The sequence below is a fragment of the Poeciliopsis prolifica genome, unplaced genomic scaffold, assembly GCF_027474105.1.
Source record: "Poeciliopsis prolifica strain line A6 unplaced genomic scaffold, Auburn_PproV2 SCAFFOLD007, whole genome shotgun sequence".
In the NCBI taxonomy this organism is placed as follows: domain Eukaryota; kingdom Metazoa; phylum Chordata; class Actinopteri; order Cyprinodontiformes; family Poeciliidae; genus Poeciliopsis; species Poeciliopsis prolifica.
Window position 1 is genome coordinate 9,968,737 of NW_026562382.1, and position 15,958 is coordinate 9,984,694.

Genomic DNA, 15,958 nt, shown 5'->3' on the forward strand with positions numbered 1-15,958 from the left:
AAAGTGTGAAAAAGTTCAAAAGGTGTAAATATGTTTACAAGGCACATTGCATTTATTGCAAAGAATTAGGACAAGTTCCTGTTTTACACGCTTTTTTTCCTTGCAAACATCAATTAAAGGGAACAAGAAAATAGCTGAAAACTGTTCAAAGTCAACATTTGCTGCACTTTGAGACACTTTGCTGCCTAATGATGGATACATGAACATCAATCAGATGTCAGACGCATGTTGGTGGCTCTGAGCAAGAGAGACATTCCCTAAAGACAGCATTAATAAAGAAACTGGTTGAGCCCAGCTGAGACACAAAGACTAAGAGGAGGGGAGGAAGAACGAGATAAAAGACTCTGTTGAGTACATACATCAAAGCTCGCTTAATGACCAGGGATGCCATTAGGGTTACGGTGGCTTTTGTTTCAGCTTTCTCTCACCTGCAGTTTGTTGAGGATGCTCTATGTGGCTGTTTTGTTGTGAAAATTTGCATGAATATAAAACGCATGCGTGCAGGATTAAGAGTTGCTTCCCGGCTGCTTGTCTTGGAGGAGGCTGAATGTTTTAGTTAGAATTACAGCCTCCTTTTCATTTGTAAAACAGACCTGGTACCAGTTTCCTCCCTCTTTTTCTTTTTTTTTTTTTTTTAATAAAATAGGATGCAGTGAAACAAAAGGTTCGCACAGAAAACCAGAAACAGAACGTGGAGGCTGTGATGCAGTGCAATGTATTGTCTTAAAGTTTCCTCTGTGCCTCCGGTGCTGGAATTGGTTTTGACAAATCAGAGCGTGAAATTAAAATGAGCCCCTCTCAGTTTGCACACGGGGTAGGGGCACAAGCAGACTTGGCATGGCCGAAGGTGTGACCCTGTTTTGTTTTGCCCCAGCTTTTACTGTCCCAGATGGTGGGACCAGCTGCCGCTGAATAAACGCTGGACTGGGTGCAGTGTGAGAATTACCACGGCCTTGTTTCAGTTTGGGATGCATCACAGAGAGCTTGTCACTTTTTGGCCACTGCCAACAGGAGCAGGAAATTTCACCTGGTGTTCAACCAAACTTCCTTCCTTTGCGGTGCAGATTTTATATTTATTACCCATAAGTTTTTATTACAGTCATCTTTCATTGCATGAACCGGTGCAACTTAATAAATTTATCTTAAAAATGTATTTTATTTCAGAGAAACCCATATGTAAAATTATGACATAAAGTGATCTGAAGCTTTTATTTCTGTATTTTTTGGTGATTATGGCTGATGGAAATTAATTCTCTGAATGAGAGAAAGGTGAGGCCTACAAAACCTTCTGCAGCACGTGAACAGAGAATTAGATAGTGCTATTGATAGGAATTCTGTGTCTTTCCTCTCTCTTTTATCTGCTTGCACACACACATATATACACAGACATGTGGATGTAATATTAAGGAAATTACTTCACAGTGGAACGCCCCCTGTAATGCGTAGTTTAGTGAAAGGCCCATAATCACATTGTTCAGGGCCACTTTGTGTTTGACTCTTATTTGCCTTTAATAAATTGGACTGATGATTTTTACTCTGTTTTCTTGGTTATTCAAAATGTTCCCTCCCAAAAAATAAACTCCAGAGGAGCAATAAAAATCAGCAAAGGTCAGACGAAAGAGATTGTTTTGTTTACATTTGAAGCCTTTTTAAAGTTTTCCCATGCATGGTGCAGAAAAAGATGAAAGATGTTTGGACCGGCAAATTTATGGACCACAGCCGACTGCGAGTGGCTAAAATCAGCAAATACTTGAAATGCCCTTCAAAAGCTTAGAACTGACAATTTTAATAAGTCATAAACCAAATTTACCTAGATATGTATTGATACGCACAGTGAAATTAGTCTTAGCATTACCCCAGAAGCTGACATCTACAGTCTTTCTGCTCTCGGTTCTCGGTGGTTCAGCCAATCAGTGCCAAGGAAAATAAATGGCACTTTAATAAATTTATCTTAAAAATAAAATACTTTTTTAGAACAAATCTACAAAATATAAAATTGCATCTTCCTGTGTCTTCCTGGCAGCAGCCAGTCACTGCATGTTGGCTGCTGGAGGTTTGCGAAAGCCATCTAATAGTGTTTCAAGTAACTTTCCATCGTGGTATTTATTTAGAATATTTTAGAAAAAATCCGCAAATAGGCAAGTTTTCTGCAAATACCGTGGAGTGACGTTTCACAGAAAAATCCATGAATAGGTGAATCCAGAAATACTTAATTCTTATCAGTCAGGCCCAACTGTAAAGGATGTTTTGCCAAGATACCAACAGTAATAAATCTTCTTGAACATTTCCACATTTACAAAAGACAAACATAATTTCATTGGGATTTCATCATGTGGACCAACACAAGGTCACTGGAAGAAAATTTGTGTTTTTCACATTTTTTCAACAAATAAAAATATCAGAAAAGTGCAACATGCATCCCTTTACCCTGACTTGGGAACTGTTGATAGGACATATATAAGTCCTACTCAATCCAAACCTGACCTTTATCTGAAGACAATCCTGGACACTTAATATCCACAGTGAAACATGGTGGTTGCACCATTATGCTGTGTGAGCATCTTTCTTCAACGTAAGCTGGGAAATTTGTCAGACTTCATAGGGAAAAAAAAGATTTTAGTATGTACTTTGTTGAATATTAAAGCATTCCACACTTTTCAGATTTGCGCTTGTAATAAATGTTGGAAACCATTAATCACTTTCCTTTCTGCCCCTCAATCACGTCACTTGGTGTTGGCGTAGCTCATGGAATATCAATAAAGCACATACAAGCAAATATAATGCGGAAAAGTTACATTTGCGAGGTGCTGTGTAATAATAACACAGCGTGAGTGAAAATGTGTGCTTGTTGCTCCTCGCCGCTGAGAGAAGTAAAAGGTCAGAGGCTTGTTACGTCTGTGACATCTCAGTTTGAAGGTGATGTCTTTTTATTGTAATGTTTCCTGAGAGAGCACTGCAGGCAGGAACTTTGTACATCATCACAGAGGGGGTAGAGATTTCCTCTTTAATGCTGGATTAGCGCAGCCAGGGTGGGCTGAGAGGAGGTAAAATGACCTGTCCCGCCTTTATGTGACCCGGGGCCGGCGCTGCACATTGCCAAGGCTTTGCTGTTTGCTCTTATGCAGAGAGATCCTGAGCTTCATAGGTTCAGCAGAGAGGGGCCGGGGAGCGGCAGAAGAGTAGTATCGTGTTGCAGGGAAAATTAGTGAGACCAAAGTTGGAGTTTCTGTGTGTTGGGGGCTGCGAACAATGGCAGCTTTCTGTCAGACAGCGACTTCAAAGGTCTGCTGAGTGACTGCTCTGAGTTATACTTTGTTGTAGATCACTGAGGAAATTCACAGATGTTTTCTCATACGAGACACCATTATAGCGGCTCAAGTACCCAGTAGCCTCGAGCATCTCTCCCCCTCTTCTCCCCCGCCTCTGTCTCTCCCACACACTCACACTCTCAGCCTCTGAAATCTCTTCCATGAGACAGATGTGGAACCTGTTTTTTTTTTCCCCCTCCAACTGTCCAGAGAATAAGGAAAGTTAGAAAAGGGTTCACGTTGTGGCGTTGCCCAACAACTCTGTCAAATCTGAAGTCCTAGCTGTCAGTCTGCTCCGACTGTCATGATCTTCGCACTTCCTCACTGATCCTTTGTGGATCAGAAGTGGAAGTGTGAGCCATACAGCTGTAGAATGGGAACAATAATCACAAACTGTCTGATTTTCATGTGTTGTTTAACAGCAATATTTATGGTGTGATCTTGTCTTCTTTTTCTCTTAGGTTGCCTTGTTCTGGAGCAGAACCAAAACCCAACACATCTGAAGAATACACGACTTTTACTGTACATTTTTATTTATTTCTAGATGTACTGCTGTTTTTTATGAGCCCAATAAACGTTTTAAAAAGCTTGTTGTTTTTAATTATTTTATTTATTATAATGCACTTTATTCTACTCCCACATATTCATGCATTGTCCAGCAGTCACTGGGCCAGAAGCGGGACAGGTCACCAGTTTCCCCTACCAACAGTAATAAATCTTCTTGAAGATTTATTACTGGCCACATGGAGCCACACAGGATAGACAATAATACACACACCTGTCACTCCTAAGGCCAATTTAGAGGGAATCATTAACCTATGAGTATAACTTATGGACCGGAGGAAGTCGACATACCCCAAAAGATGAGGAGAAGCCCAGGCTGAGTTTTGATTCTCGGACCTTCTTGCTGCAAGAAGGTCAACACCAAAAACTACATGATGGTCAACATCTCTAAGAAATAAATATGAAAGGTTTGTGGCGCTACTCTGGTGGAATCTATTTACCAATTGACGTTCGGAAACCAGTTTGATTCCAGAATATTATTTTTAAGGCTGAAAACAAATACATGCCACACTTTTCAGATTTTTCTATTTGTAAAAACAGTTGAAAACCACACATTAATTCCTTCCACTACACAGTTATTACAGGCTTTATGTCCATAATGAAGTCTTTTGACTGCTCCAATCTGCTTTTAGCTTGATTGCCTTGAGCCTAAAATTTTCTTCCCTAAACTGCTGTGTGAAAAACACAAAGAGGTGGCTCCAACTGATCCACATCTTTCACTACACAAGCAGAAAATCAGCAGCTGTGGGATTTTCTTCATGATCATTTCATGAATAAATGTTATTAAATTAAAAAAAACAACCATAAAATAATTTATGTTATTTTATGTCCGAGGAATGGAAAATGCTCAAACCTACGAAGTAACAGTCTGGAGTGAATAAATTCATTGACTCAAGCATATTGTCGTTTCTGACAAAGTCCTGTTCAACTAAATTTCTCCCTCACCTGGAGTCCTTTTGAGGTGCATAAAAACCTTGGAGGTTATATGTAGAGATTATCAAACATCTCAAAGAAAAACATCAATATTTATTAATGCTTAGAGCTCACAGAAATCATCTATGAGTGAAATTTGTCTTGCTTGTCTGAACAACCTGCATGTACGGCTGATTTTGTTTTTGGAGAAGTGCACCGGAAATCAAGAGTCAATATGTGCATTTTTATGAATAACAACCAAAAAAAAAGATTTTGTTTTCCAGTGGGCTTCCTCCCTCCGCTTTAACAGTTTGCTGCTTTGACATGAAAGAGCAGATTACTGCACAAGACATTTATCTGACATTTAAACCTCGAAGCAGAAAAACTGACAGCATGTTGCGGGTCATATACAAATTTCAGAGAAGATGGAAAATATGTGTTTCTGCTTTCTGAGGCTCTCTCTTATCTTTGTTGAGTCTGAGGACTTGCATACCAGCTTAGCATTGTTCACTAAAAAAAAAACAGTACCGGTAAATGAAGTTAGAATCAATGCAAACCAGTGGGAAAAGTATGAAAAATGTAGTAATCTCCCATCAGAGGTTCTTTAGTTGTGTCACATAGCCACACTTTCACTGCCACCACCAAAACACTGGACAATATTTTGCACAGGCCAAACGAGACCCTCAGGTAAGAAATCTACCATGTCACATTGACATTAAAACTCAAAAAGCTTCTGCAAACTCAGATTTCTGCAAATTATGTATATAGTGAGTAATATGATGATATTAGCATCTTAAAATACTTCAGCACAAGCATCACAAGACATCCTGAAAACCCAATCTAAGCAAGCCTGTAGCTTTAGATTGAGCAAATATGGTGCTTAGAGGTTTTCTCAGCTTAAATACACCAGAAATACTTTAATGATTTCTGCCGAGTTCTGCAGGACTCTGCTGATGCTCCATTCATCTAAATCTAACAAGTTCAAGCTGGGAAGTTTCTAATATATACAGAAAAGCATCTCTCATGACCAAGGAGAGAGATAAAACTTTTTTTTTTTTTTTTTTTTTTTTTTTTTTTACAGTATAGAGATTACCTGGTTGTATATGTTTTAAATCAACAAATGTATCATTACCTTAAAAAACTGAATATTAATAGTAATTTTCTCTGCAGGACTTCACAAAATGGGTTTTTAAAATATCAATTGAAGAGGAATACTCTGCCTTGTTTCTGTTTTGGTTGATGACATCGTAAGAGGTAAAAGAAATGATGGTCTTTTTTTGAGTTGCAGGTTCAGGTTTATTTTAAACATGATTCAATTTATTTAAACTATTAGGAAGTCACATTTTCATAGAGTGCATTTCTTTCCTTGTTTAAAATAGAGTAGGTAGAAGAACTTCCTCCTAACCCACTTTTGATGAATTTCACCAAAATTTGGAGCCGCAGGGGGTTCAACTGCAGCTCCCCCTGCAGCTTTTTGTGTCTCTGCCAGAGTTCGACTCCAAAGACGGAGACAGCGATGCACGGACAACCTCAAGCTGACAGTGATGATGTCTATGATCATCTTTAGAACTTAAATCTGTTTTGTATGCATATTTTAGAAACAAATAATGACAGGGAACTTCTTTATTGCACAGTAATCTCCTCTTATCCAGTTAGATTTTTGAAATACATTTAAAATTGATGATAATGCTTAAAGCATTGTGAATCCCAACTTAGATAAGCTCAAAAAAATAATGGATGACTGTAAAAATCTGATTTGTGGTTGACGAGAACTTCTGGTTTGTTCCTATTATTAATTTTTACTTATAAGTTCATTCTCAAAAGGTTTACAGTTCTTGATTTTAAGAAATTACCTACTAACTCATATCTGTTTTGGGGCTTCCCTCCGCTTGCTGTTTTTTTTTATTTTGAAAGCAAAATGATAGATTAAATATGTGTGGCGCCAAAGCAAGGACTTCCTTGTTTGCTCTTTTTTATTTATCTTCATTTTTCAACACAAATTAAACGCTACATCTGCCATAGCTTGATGTAAACAAGGTTGATCTTCTTGTTTCTCACGTCTTCTGCAACTAGCATTGTAGTTTAACAAGGCTCCAGTGCAGCCCAGCAGGACCCCCTCTCCCACCCCTTCTCCCTCATGACTGTGTGTAAAGCCGTGGGAGAGGACTGGGAACATTAATCTCTTCAAAGGAACAGATCTAATTCAAAATCTGCCGCTCCAAACTAGTCGAGAGGACAGTGATTGTTTCTGCAGGGAAGCTAGATAAAGATCAGAGAGCTAACTTCAAACTTCCAATTCTCCACTTCTGCCGCAAAAGTTTTGGCGTGTTATCTAATGAAAGCTGCATAGTTGTACAGTCATTATATTATCTGAACTAAAACAAAAATTAGAAACCAAAATGCATTAACTTAAGGTATAAAATGCGGTGCATTTACATTTATGTCTGTCTAGTGGTTGCTGTGCTCCCCCTTTGAAATGCCGGCCTGGGCAACTACCTGCTCCATATCAAAACCACCACTGCTTGCACCAAACCTATACAAGTAAGTTACTTGAACCCATTATTTAATCTATTTCCTAGTCTTATGAGTCCCATATGTACACTAGTAAGTATTTGGATATACTTTTTGCTCAGATTGTTGAGGCTCAGTGGGCCTTAGACTGAATCCACTTCCTGTATGGGACCCATTTAGGCTGATTTAACATTGTAAATTCAGTATCATCAATACCAACGGAGTACCTTGTGTGACTCTTAACTGGCTCTCAAATGGGGTCAGATTATAGGAATCTGACCACTGGGTCCCTTTTGTTTAAACCTCAAATGTCCTGCAATAGACATTTAGAAGGAGTTCACACTGGACCATTATGTAATCCTCAGAAGTTTAAATCTTGGGTCCATCATGTAACTCATTTCTACTCTTAAGAACCCCATAAATGGACCGGAGCTTCAAGTTGTAGTACCGAATGTTAGTTTCCCATGAAGGTTTTTATTGGTATTGCAAATTGCATTGCTTAATAAACTTTGAGCATGGTTCTAATAAAACAATTAATTCACATAAAACAAATCCCCATCCCACAATGATGTAACACCCCTGATTCTTGATGTTACAAACTTCTGCTCTATCGTGGGTTTAATTTGCTCCATAGCTTGTGTTTCTATTGCTCTATAGCAAACTGAACCATGGGATTATTGTTCATGGAAATTCAGTTCCTGCCCTCAAAGGTGACAAAGAAACATAGTTAAAAGATCTGAGTGGAGCCATTTTGTTAAACCTGTGAATGTTGTAGGTCCCACATGAATTCTGCGCAAACCAGACGGATAAGCGCAACACGCAATGTGCTTCTTGAATGGGCCTCATATGTAAGTACTGACTGGGAGGAAATCGGTTCTGGAATAGATCCCAGCTGAGATTGTGTATGAGGTCTGAAAAGGCTGATTTCAGGACAGTTCTGCATAAAAAGTGGGTCTCATGTGGACCTTAGTTGCATTCATTTAAAGTCTACCAGCTAAGATGTAAGGCCAAATTATAACCTACGTAGCCTAAGTAAAAAAAATGTTATGGGGCCCACATATGATAGGCCCCTGTTAGGGGCCCCATTTATCAGTCGTGGCTGGGTATGGATGTTAACTAGAATTACTGTTGTAGGCTCCTATTGTTAGTGCAAATTTCATTGTTTAATTAGGATAGAAAAAAACCCTCTAAATTAGAATTAGCATGTGATAAAATAGATGACTGAAAAAATAATAATTCAGAGAGGATATAATTAAGTGCTTAATGCCAAGCTACAGTTCAAAGGCACGACAAAAAGAAATCTGGATTCAAATTAGAAATGTAAAAGAGAGGCAGATTCTTCAGAGATGAGAACTTCATGTTGAGTCTCTTGATTTTGGTCTTTTTCCCTCCATCAAACAACAGCAGTGAAAAAAAAAAACGCTCTTGGAGATCTCCAGAGATAACAATGTCACATTGTCACATAAGGTTCTGCTACAAATCCTTAATTACAAAAAGAGGATCAGATGACTACAGCATCCAATACCGGGGTCTCCAGGCGGCATGGAGGTCTTTGATCAAGAAAATCCAATTATTTGTGTATATACATTTCCCACATAGTGATTACTTCATTAATTGTCCCGCCTTTATCTCCTCCCTTCCCAGCCCCCCTAATAATCAGCTCCTTTATCCAGACCAACAAACACACCATAGGAGCTTTGTGGATTCAAAGGATTTGCTTTCCCCTCTCAAAGAGCCGCCATTCTTTGATGATTGGGCAGCGGCGAACTTCAAAGTAATAAATCTTATTTCTGACTGGCTGGCGGCCCACCAAAGTCCTTATCAAATTCTAAGAAGTGATCCCTCACTCTTCAGATAGACCGAGGATATATCGGCGAGAGGAGGCACTGAAGACCTGCTCCGACCAGAACCCGGGCTTGTTTTTTTTTTTTTTTCTCCTCCTCCTCTTCCTTTTCTCCTTTTGCTCTGAATGCCACATATTCATCAAAAAATTAGCGCGTTTGTTTATTAATAGTTTGCAGCGGGAGGAGGAGGACGCGCACCATGGCAGCGGTGGCTGTTCTGCGGAATGAAACCCTGCAAGCTTTTCTCCAGGTTTGTGCTCAACTTTGTGTTTTTCACTTTACGCTTCTTTTTTTTTTTTTTTTTTTTTTTTTCTGAACATTAAAAGCGGACACGTTTTACGCAGCGTCGATTTGGCCAAGTTCTTTCTCTCAAAATGTGTGAATTTTTCTTGTAAATATCAAGCGGAGTGAAGCGTCGCGGGTTCTGACTTCTTAAAGTTGGAGGCGATGCGTTTGCTGTGGATGGGAGTTTTCATTTATTTTTTTTGCCTGATCGCACGTGTTGAAAATGTATGAAAGAAAGAGAGTTCTCGTTTTAATTCGTCCAGTATGCTCTTGCAAAAAAAAAAAAAAGTTTATCATCCTCAATTAGTTTCCCCTCCATGTTATGTCCAGATACTTTTTTTTGTTTGTTTGTTTTTTTGCAAAAGTTAGGTTTCGGCTTATGTTTGTGTTTGTGTTCCTGTTTATCCACGGGTTGATTGTGTCTCTCCGTCCTCCAGGATCGCACTCCCAACTCCTCTCCAGAGAACTGTAAGCACTCCCCGCTGGCGCTCCTGGCCGCCACCTGTAACCGGATCGGACACCACCACGGATCCAACCACCCGGACTTCCTCCAAGTCCCCTACGATCCCACTCTGGGCTCCCCCTCGCGACTGTTTCACCCGTGGACTAACGAGGGGAGCCCCCAAAGCAGCCTGGCCGGCAACTCCACTTTCGGACTATCCTCCAAGCCTCAGCTGTCTGCGCACATCCAGAGCTCCTTCAGCACGCACCACGAACTGCCCCTCACCCCTCCGGCGGACCCCTCCTACCCCTATGACTTCTCCCCGGTTAAAATGTTACCTTGCTCCATGCAGTCTCTCCAGTCCACCTGTCCTCCCACCTACGTCCCTGCCGTCAGCTACGCAGCTCCGGCGCCCATCCCGCCCCAGATGCCGGGCTTCGTGACGGGACCGTCCGGCCTGGTCCACCAGCAGCAGAGACAGTTGTCCCCGAACCCCGGGGAGGACATCCCGTGGTGGAGCCTGCAGCAGGGCAACCACGTCGGCCACTCTTCCTCTCTGGGTCCGCACCGCTTCCAGCTGCAGAGAGGCTTGGTGCTGGGGCACACGGACTTTGCGCAATACCAGACTCAAATCGCCGCTCTGCTGCACACCAAGTCGCCCCTGGCGACCGCGCGGAGGTGCAGGCGGTGCCGGTGCCCCAACTGCCAGTCGTCCACCTCCAGCGACGAGCCCGGAAAGAAGAAGCAGCACATCTGCCACATACCGGGCTGCGGGAAGGTGTACGGGAAGACGTCGCACCTCAAGGCGCACCTGAGGTGGCACTCCGGGGAGCGGCCGTTCGTGTGCAACTGGCTGTTCTGCGGCAAGAGCTTCACCAGGTCGGACGAGCTGCAGAGACACCTGAGGACTCACACAGGGGAGAAGCGCTTTGTGTGCCCGGACTGCTGCAAGAGGTTCATGAGGAGCGACCATCTTGCCAAACACGTGAAAACGCACCAGAACAAGAGAAGCAAGTGCCACGAGAAGACGCTTGATCACGTCAAGAGAGAGGACACCAGGAATATGTTGTAACACGGTTCACTTCGCCCCATTTCGTACCCAGGCGTTGCCATTTCGTACCTGCACACTGTAGCGCTGCTTATCCGCCTCCCCCCTGACATTCCATGTTGCTATTCCCCGAAAATACCAGGATAATGAATGAAGAGACTTATAATTTAATTCAATCTCATTCTCTTTTCTGTTCAGTTGACTGCTGTGCTGATTTGTACAGAACAATCAACTCTTAAGAAAACTAACCGTTTATGACCCCTGACCTTCTAAAAAGATAACAATTGACTTCCAGGCCATGAGAAAATAAAGGGAAATTACTTGAAATATCAGCTGCCAGTTGCAGGGATGAAATGACCAAAAGTACAAAATGGCAAGGCAGCAATCTGACCAGCACTCCTTAAGGCTCAACACACCTGCCAGTTGTTTCAAGCAGAAGACAAACAGCACCTTAGTGCAATACAGTTTCAGTCATTAGTTAAAGTACAAATTAGGCAGCTTTTTTTTCTTTTCTTTTTTCTTTTTTTTTTTTTACAGGATATTTGGACTTTTCGGGTTGACTTCTTACATCCTGATTGTGGTTTTTGACATTTCTCTCTCTCTGTGTGTAAAAAGTTTAGTGAGTTCATTCAAGAAGTTCAATCAAGTTTGGGATATTCACTGTTCATATAACATCTGAGAAAAGACAAGTTTTATGACTTGTGTTTTGATTCATTGTCTTCGGTGGAAGATTTCACTCCCCTGTAAATTCTATTTAATAGCTTTTGTTGAATGAAAGTGTCTGTTTTTTGCTCCATATGGGGGTGTTTTCCGTTTTTTTATTCTTAAAAAAAAAAGCATGCTCTTGAAAAGATCTGCTATCGTTGCGATGACCCAAAGTACTGCGTGAAAATAAAAGTTATTAAAAAAAAATGTGCCCCTCATCTAAGGAGAGTTCATTCAGTTTGCCCCTGTTGTCTCTCTGAGGAGGCGACAAGACATTTTTAAAAAGATGATTTGCCTGTAAAAGCTCTACATGAGTTGCAAAAGCTGTTGCCATTGTTGAAAATGTCCCAATAGAAAACAGATCCATTTGATATTATTCCAATGATCAATTGTGTGGGATTAAACTATAAACTCCTCTAATATTTTCCTTTTGATTTTTGGAGTTTAGAGACTGAGGAAAATACGACTTTGATCTGTTTTTTGAGTCTGTAAATGCCGTTGCTTTAGCAAAAACTGCTGACATTCTTGGTTATTTTTAAAGAACAAAAAAAGAGAATATTTTTGCCTAGAAAATGTTTACAATAAGTTAAATATTTTTTTTCTAAATTTAAAAGCATTAGATTCCAAGCTTCTTCAGTTTGTATTTAAAAAAAAAAACTTTTTTGTTTTAATTAAAACTATAGATTTTTATATTGATATACGGGTTCCAAAGGTGAAAACATGGTGCACCACTTGAGCAAAAGGTTTTTAGTCGTAACTTCATGAGCATTTTGGATATACATGAAGGATAGATTATAGTTTTTTTCTAATTAATATTAATATTGTTTCCCTGAAGTTCAAGATCCTCAGAATAAATGTTTCTTTTCACAGATTTAACTTTTTTTTCTTCCTGTATCCTTTAATGTATTAAATGATTAATTTGTTTAGTGCAGGAGTGATATTATTGGCTGAGTGGACACCAAGAATCACTGCACTTTGAAGAGTTGGACAAAGTTACATAGACGATTCTTAAAATATGATTGTTAAAATCTTTTTTAGTTTTTTTTTTTGTTTTGTTTTGTTTTTTAAGAATAGAGCTGTCTGTTACAGGTTCATATGATTCTCAAGAGAAATTCAAGTGTTTCATCTTGACCTTCTTCACCCTCTTTCTCAGTTTTCTGTTGCTAAAGTTCTTCAGTCCATGATATTGATCAGCACAAATAAGAAGCGATAAAGACCTTTATATCTAACGGGTCCAAAGCGTCAGTCAGCGATTCATCCATCTGCTCCAGCTATTCAGTAAGTAAAGTCCTTCTGCTGTCATGTCTGTTTCATCTCAGATCAATAAAGTTGTCAGGCTGAGCTGCCACTCAGGGAAGTTTCAGCTGCTAGTTTTTTGGGAGTTTTTTTTTTTTTTTTTTTGCCGCAACAGCGCCCCCTTTTGTAAGTTTTGTTGTCTTAATGGAGCAAGAAAATGTTAGTGTTTGAAAATAAAACATGCCAGAAGTCTTAACTTTTCTTTAGTGCATATTATCCTAGAGAAACGTATTTGAAACTTTATTGCTATCTCCTGTGTTTTCATGCAAGTCAAGGAAACAGCTAAATCAGTAAATTAGTCTTATACCTAAACGCAAACCAATACATGCGTACTGGATTTATTTCTCTACTAGATGGTATCTTCACAGTTACTGGAGTTGGATATGACTTATTCTTGATCAGATGTGTAAAAATGCAAATTATGTAAATAATTCTCTCTAATTAGCTGTTTAAATTAATTTAATTCATATTGTTTGTTTAATTCACTGCTGATTTATTGTTTTTACGTATCATTCCACTGAAGCCTACAATGTGCTGAAACGCATGCCAGGAAAGCTGTGAGTAATATCAAACGTTTTTTTTTCTTTTTGTAAAATAATCTCTTTAACAATGGCATGTTTTTTTTCCCCCTCCACAGAAATCTGAGAAAAGTGAAAGGAACCAAAACGACGCAGCAGGATGAGATTTCTCAGTGCGAGCTGTGAAGTCTTTATCCAGATTCTGATCCTATTATAAAGCGACGCCTGCGCCGTGCAATGGACGGGGAAGTTGAGTGCAATTAGATTGTTTCCTCACAAAGGTTTTGGTTTGAGTTCGGTGTTAAAGATATAAGATTTTGGAGGCCGTGATGCTTAGCTGTTCACAATGTATCCACAGTATGTTGTGGTTTAATATCATTTTCCAGAATTAAATAAAATGATTAGACGTTTCACATTTTTCTGTCATTGACCTCCTGTCTGAATGGAGTTTAAATCTTCATATTCAGCACATTATCTGTATGAACCAGATCACTTTGAAAAGCCCTTCCGATTTTACTGCCAGTTCATTTATCCAAACTTGTGAATTGGCATTGAAAATGGACAATTTACACATCAAATATAGGGGGGAAATAAATATTTTGTGCCTTACCTCAAGTCAAATCACTATTATATCCTAATCATGCAAAAATAATATATCAAAGCACAGTGCTATGTTTATTTAATTAATATGGCAGCTTTTCTCATACGTGAATTGAGGTGTATCCCATGTGTTTGCACAGAGAATGGAAAATTTGTCAAGGCACAAACACACTTGCACGCCTTTACTCCGAGGTTTTTGACATCTAAAGAGACGCAAACAGCATTGTTTGACACCCAGCAATTCATCAAAATGTAAAATTAGCAGTTTTACAGCTACAGTCAAAAAAAGACTAGATAGAAAAAAATTAAAAGCTTCAGTCTGATTAACTTACTAAACCTCTGACTGTTGCCTTTGACTTTCCCTTTGAGCCTTGCAAGATGTTAGTATTTCTTTTTTACTTTCTTTGAAATGGTACTTTCTTTGTTGCAGTACTTGGAACAAGTTGCAACAGTTCATAGAATCAAATATAAATGTTGTAATTTTCTGAGTAAGAAAACTTTCAGCAGCATTGAAATCTATCAAACTAGAAAGAGTTACAAGGGTGTTTCTAAGGTTTTGGGACTCCAGGAAGCGCAGCTGTTCACAAATGGAGAAAACATGAAATCTGATTACCCTTCTTCGGAGGAGCGGGTGTCCTCCATCCAGGAGGTGACAAAAGAATCCTAAACCACATATTTAGACAAACCTGTGAAGACACTGCTGAAGTAATCAATGTGTCTTAAGATAAAAACGTGAATAAGTTTCTTGGTGGTACATTATTCCTTTAATGTCAGAAATGTTCTTTAGGTGACAGAAGGCTGACTTTGCAATTGTCTTTATGTGCCTCTGAATGTTCAGATCCATCACTGCACCCAGATTTTGGGCCTGATCATTTCTTTCTAGCTGCAGTAGCTATGAGCGGACTCTTGGGATCTCTTCAGATGTTTCAAATAATCAAACAGTTAGAATTTGTTTGATTACTTGAAACATCTCACTGTGACCAAGAAAAGCCAAAACATAACAATTCTGTAATAGAGATTGATTGATTTTGATTTATGCAGATTGTTTGGGACACGAAAACAGAGAGTTGTAATATTTGCATCCAGAATAAATGGTGTTACCAGCAGTTTAAGTTGGTGCTGCTTCTCTCTTGATCTTAAATGCTATGAAGATATTAAAAGGACTTTACATATAGAAGTTTTAATGCTGATTTTCTAACTTCTTGCAGCAGATAGCTGTGCTGCAGCACTGCTTTCACAGGAACTGCAAATCGAGATTCACTTTCAAATGTGAATCTGAAAAATCCACAGCTCCCAACATTGTGTGTGAAGTTCCTGCTAAATTGTTATTTCCATCAGGCACCACAACAAATCTCAAAATAATCTAAAGATACTGAGAAAAAAAGTATCACACTTCCTCCTTTTTCTCTTTGGTCAAACCGATTTGATCACCGGACCGCCTTCTGATCAAATATTCTGTTGTACTCTGTCCAGTGTTTCCTTTTTTGTGTCTAAACTTGATAATCACACATTTTTGTTGAATTATTCATATTTAATATTTAAGTCAGATTTCCTGATAGTTTGATTCGTCAGAGTTGGGTTAGCTGACTGCTGCCATTCCTGCAGATGTATTGTGACTGATTGTCTTGGAAGATGAGCTTTTTTGGAGTTTCAGAGGAGAGACTTCCAGGAAGGACACTAAGATCTCTCAAATATAATTTAAATCAGTTTTACTTTGAAAAGATGAGGAACTGAAATCAGATTTTAGTTTGAGTCCAAATTTAGGCATTTTGTTGAAACTTTGAGTTTCATTTGAAGCAGGCAGAAAGGCAAAAATAATTCTCAATGTCACAGCTTTATGACTTCTCTGAGAAGCCTGGGTTCATTTTATGGTATTAAATAACTCCTCTGATTGCTCCCAGTCTTTTTTATTTATTTTATCAATT

At 39.3% G+C, this 15,958-nt stretch overlaps 2 protein-coding genes across 2 annotated transcripts in view; both read left to right on the top strand.

Annotated features, from left to right (window-relative positions):
- myo3b (myosin IIIB) overlaps positions 1–3,878 on the top strand; it is a 75,402-nt gene extending 71,524 nt beyond the window's left edge. The window contains exon 38 of the mRNA XM_055032313.1: positions 3,770–3,878. The gene's annotated coding sequence lies outside the window, so the exon portion shown is untranslated. The remainder of the gene's footprint in view (positions 1–3,769) is intronic.
- Positions 3,879–9,007: 5,129 nt separating this feature from the next.
- Positions 9,008–11,830, top strand: sp5a (Sp5 transcription factor a). The gene is made up of 2 exons (XM_055032420.1): positions 9,008–9,389; positions 9,862–11,830. The coding sequence occupies exons 1-2, from the start codon at positions 9,339–9,341 to the stop codon at positions 10,936–10,938; spliced, it is 1,128 nt and encodes a 375-aa protein (XP_054888395.1). The 5' UTR covers positions 9,008–9,338; the 3' UTR covers positions 10,939–11,830.
- Positions 11,831–15,958: the final 4,128 nt, after the last annotated feature.